Consider the following 4,646-nt stretch of genomic DNA (forward strand, 5'->3'; position numbering starts at 1 on the left):
GCCCCTAACTCACAGAAAAAAGTAGGGACAGAAAAACAAAAAAACTTTATGTAAGTGAATTTATCCTAATTTTTTGCCAGATGCCCTACAAATTAGTCTAAAGTTGTTGTCTGATATAAGATATTGCCATTCCAGGCCTCTGTGGGTTATTTTTATTCCATCTGATCTGTATCTAAAAAAAAAAAACTTTTTCCAACCACCGATCTCATCCCCCCGTTGTCTTAGGGCAAAATGAAATCACCTTAAAGCACTTATCTCTATAAAGATGACTAGACAAACAGGTGCACAGAAAAATATTTTTTTTGAGTTAGAGCATGTTATCTTGTCAATGTCATCCCGAAAAGGGAAAAAAAAACCTACCGCAGCTTTCACTTGGACTGCCTATATCGCAAAATTCCCACCTTCTGTCTGGGTCTGTTGTATAACACCATGCGGTGGTATCCTGATCAGGGTTACGGCAGTTGTTGTTGTTGAGCAAACCGTCATTTGGATAACTTTCTGGAGTGAATGAATGCGAATGCGGTGTCTGTGACGACCAGTCTTGACATGTGAAACCGCTGGTTGTGGTATGTACTGAGCCTCGATAATCGTAAGCGTTTGACATTTCATAACATTCAGTTGTTGGTGGTGTTGGTGACTCAGTTGTCGAAGGAGCTGTGAAAGTTTCAATTTGTTATCATCAACTTAAAAGTAATCAAGATCTAGATACATAATTGCCAAAATCTAGGTCAAAAGCTAGTGGTATGATCTTCCCTTTACGGTTCTTTAATCTACGAGAAGGGGGTAGCTATTCAGTACAGCGTATTGTTTTCACGTAGGACCTAGCATAACATACAAATACAATAATTAAATGCAATATGGGTATTATGCTAGGTTTACACTATGTCCCCGGTACCTACGACAGCCCCGTTTGCGCCAAATGTAGTGCACCGTGGGATTTTGGGCTCTCCTCACCCGCCCCTATTTCACTGAAATAAATGGGGCGGAAAAACAAAAAAAAAATTTAAAAAGTCTTTTTTTGGTGATCCACTTCACAGAACGGATCACCTCTTGTTATTGTCAGCTCACTCGCCCCTAACTCACAGAAAAAAGTAGGGACTGAAAAACAAAAAAACTTTTTGTGAGTGAATTTATTTATTTTTTTCCAGATGCCCTACAAATTAATCTAAAGTTGTTGTCTCAGGTCCATCCCGTTTTGTTCACGGTGGCTTGAAATGTGGTTGCTGTGGCCACCGGAAATATGGTGTAAACCTAGCATAAGATGATAACAGTTGAAACTAGAGTAGTCACTTTATAGAATGCAATAATTTCAACCATCAGTCCTATGACGTTCATTCGTAGCGCCCTGGGTTGGACTGTTCCATTTTATTTTGAAAGGGTGTTCCGTTTTGGGAACAATGACAAGTCGGTTTATCCAGTTAAGTATTCACGAAATAAAATAAACCATCACTCCTATGACGTAGGTTGAATAATAATTCATAAATTACCAATGAAAAAAGTACTACCACATTAAATGATAGTACTTTTTTCCCCTATCGCGATGTAATCTCTAGGCCCCATTTATAAAATGACAAGTACAGACAGTAAAGGGGACTGCAACCTCTATGATGAGAGAAATTGGGCTTTTGACCATGTAGGCCTAGGCCTACTTGGTGGGTACTTTTTTCATTCCTTTTTTTAAGCATCATAGAATCTATGTATGCAGAATAAATATCAAACAACATTGACTGCTCTGGATTCAGGGAATAGTGAAACCTACAGTATAGTCCCTCGTTGATGAAGAGACCCTAGACTATGAGAGAGCAGCTTGGCTCAGTCGGCTAATCTGGTGGTAGACACTGTGTTTTTCGCTGAACCCTGGAAATCTCTAGATCCCCGGTTCAATTCCCATCGCTTCCTCTCCTTGTGTTTCAGCCGGAGGACTGAAGTACAAGTTACAGTAGCACACAGTCTTTCGGATGAGACCTTGAATTTACGGCCCATGTGCACGTTAAAGAACGCAGTATACTCTTCGGAAAAGAGTAGGGGATTGCTCCAGGTGTACTGAACCACCAGAAGGACCCACTGGGCCCAAGAAAGTCTCCTCGCAGACTTTCTTGGGCTATCCTTGGTGTTTACACTGAGGAAATCCAATCCAATCCAATCCATCTTCCCAGGGGCCGGAGGCAGATATAGTAGGATACCGTAGGCCCTTGGGAAGATAGTAGGCTATGGTCTCCACATCAGCGAGGGGCTATAGGTTTCAACATTCCCCTCATGAGCAGTAAATATTTGTATACTACTTCCCTGTGGGTGCCAAATTAACATGTACGTTGGGACACTACCGGATTCCTGCCTATGTGATCGTATGCAAACTCTGTAACTGTATCCACCGTCACCAATTGAAATAGCTAATGTAGACAGATGCTGTTTAATATATGTGAGGTATAGTTAAATAAATACAAAATGGTTTTATTTTGGCAAAGCAGTGAATTCTACTTCCCTCATTGAACAATTAGGACTGCTGTACTGCCCTCTACTTCAGGAAGTGAAACATTATCCACTACTTCATTTCAAATGATGTTGTATTTTATGTTACTGTATTGCCTACTTTATGGGTATACATATTAAAAAATATTAAAATAAAATCAGTCTTACGACAAACAGGACAGCATTCCCCTTCTAGAGTAACCAACTGTTCCTACACAATGAAAACATGTTAAAAGAAATCTTTAATTTTGCAACTAATCAGATTCAATAAGGTAGAAATCAATAACAAATAATTATCAAACTGTTACATTGTATGTATAAAATTTTTTTTTAATTTATCTTTTTAGATTTTTTTTAAGTTTAACAGCAACTACACTTATTAATGAGTGTCAATCTAAAGGGCAACTCAGACAGCGTCGTACGACGCAGCTCGACGTGATTTGTTTTTGTGTCGGGTGAGTTAAACGTAGACGCGATGGTTTGCATTGGGGCAGCCGCGTCGTAGAATATTAAACATGTTTATCATTTTCTCACGACGGCTTAAGACTGTCCCCGACGATGAACTGCATCGGGCTGCGTCGTACGACGTTGTCTGAGTTGGCCTTAACTCAACAACTGAATAATCAGAACAGGACCAGGAATATGCGCATGTCCAAAAAACGCATGTGTTGTCGGATAAAGGCATGCGTTTGCATATGGACCTTAGCAACAATATCCAAGGAGCGGGGCTTAGTGGAAAGGTCCATTACAGAATTGAATGACTGCATATGGTCATGATGACATCATCATGAGCATACCGTATATAGGCACATCATGACTAAATATGGGCATACAACAGTACTCACCTCTGGACAGTTTGGTTGTCGTTCACATGGTTGCCTAGCACAGGTATAATCATTGTTGAAACATGTACATGTTGAACAGTCTGGATCTCTGTCATCAGGCCATGATGAATCAGGCTGAATGTTAAAATCAATATGTATACAGTAATTGGATTTTTTACAAAATTATGAAGAAAACTATTTTAAGATTTACATAAAACGATGCAAAATTGAATTCCACATTTGAATTGCCTGATTTGTATATTTTAGTCAGTTATTAACTTACAATTAATAACTTGAATGTGAAACAATTTTCGTTATCAATTAAGAGTCGAATAATACCTTTACTGTATACTTTTGCATAGACCAATGGTAACAAATTTTATAACTTTTGTAGTAAAATATGTGTAGATCAGCATTACACGTTAGGTTACACATCTATTATTTTGCAGGTAAGTTCTACATCTTGGTATCTTTATTCAACTGAAATATGTCATGCAGTGAACACTAAAATAATTTAAATGAATTGGAACATGAATTTACATAAAAATCTCACGATTAAAACATTACACTTATAAAAACTTATTACAATATCATACAATAACAAAAAAACTACATTAGTAATATCTTAAGTATTTGGCACCTCAATAGAATTTTAAAAAAAATTCTACCAGGAAGGATTTTAACATGTCTATTCCGTGAATACTTACCTGGATGAATCGGTATCCAGGTAAGTATCTCACTCATAGACCAACAACATTACTTCTGATTTGTGTGTTTTACAGTGGCAATATTGGATGTTCTTTAAATATTTACCCAAATTGGTCAGTTTGACCTTAATCTTAATGATCTTAAAAGTTAAATACTGTATTCAATGTAGCTTTAATGAAAGGAAGATTCAACCATGACATTTCTGATTTTGAGTGGCACTGGTATATGGTAAAAGATGATACAGTAGACAGTCTTGAAAGATTATTGCTAAATGTTTTATAGTTAATTGGATTATTAAAACATTTTAGGATTCTCACTTTTGAGATGTAACCTCGCGAGCCAACTTCAATGCACACTGTTGCAGCTGTATCTATGTCAGCAAGTTAATGGTGCATATTTGTCATGTTTCTAATGTGAGCTGATTCTACATTAAGGTAAGGGGTACAGTTAATACTATATTAATACTTGTTTTAAAGTTGTCCATACTAAGAATAATTAAATTTGTAACCGTGCATTGGGATGGGATAGTGCAGGATTTTGAATTAGCAATATTAGAAGCTTCGGCTGTATAACCTAATGATAATGTAAAATTTTGTCAATATAAATTGTCAACATATATTATTAATATTATTATTATTATTATTA

General features: G+C 37.0%; 1 protein-coding gene across 1 annotated transcript in view; it reads right to left on the reverse strand.

Annotated features, from left to right (window-relative positions):
- LOC117114763 overlaps window positions 1-4,646 on the reverse strand; it is an 88,437-nt gene that overhangs the window by 50,915 nt on the left and 32,876 nt on the right. Inside the window, exons 28-30 of the mRNA XM_033258457.1 lie at window positions 3,315-3,428; window positions 2,638-2,680; window positions 623-654 (exon numbers count right to left, since the gene is read on the reverse strand). Of these exons, the coding sequence (XP_033114348.1) occupies window positions 623-654; window positions 2,638-2,680; window positions 3,315-3,428 (189 nt within the window). The remainder of the gene's footprint in view (window positions 1-622; window positions 655-2,637; window positions 2,681-3,314; window positions 3,429-4,646) is intronic.

Source organism: Anneissia japonica, unplaced genomic scaffold (assembly GCF_011630105.1).
Source record: "Anneissia japonica isolate Jap-2015-1 unplaced genomic scaffold, ASM1163010v1 scaffold199_len4679917_cov187, whole genome shotgun sequence".
Taxonomy (NCBI): domain Eukaryota; kingdom Metazoa; phylum Echinodermata; class Crinoidea; order Comatulida; family Comatulidae; genus Anneissia; species Anneissia japonica.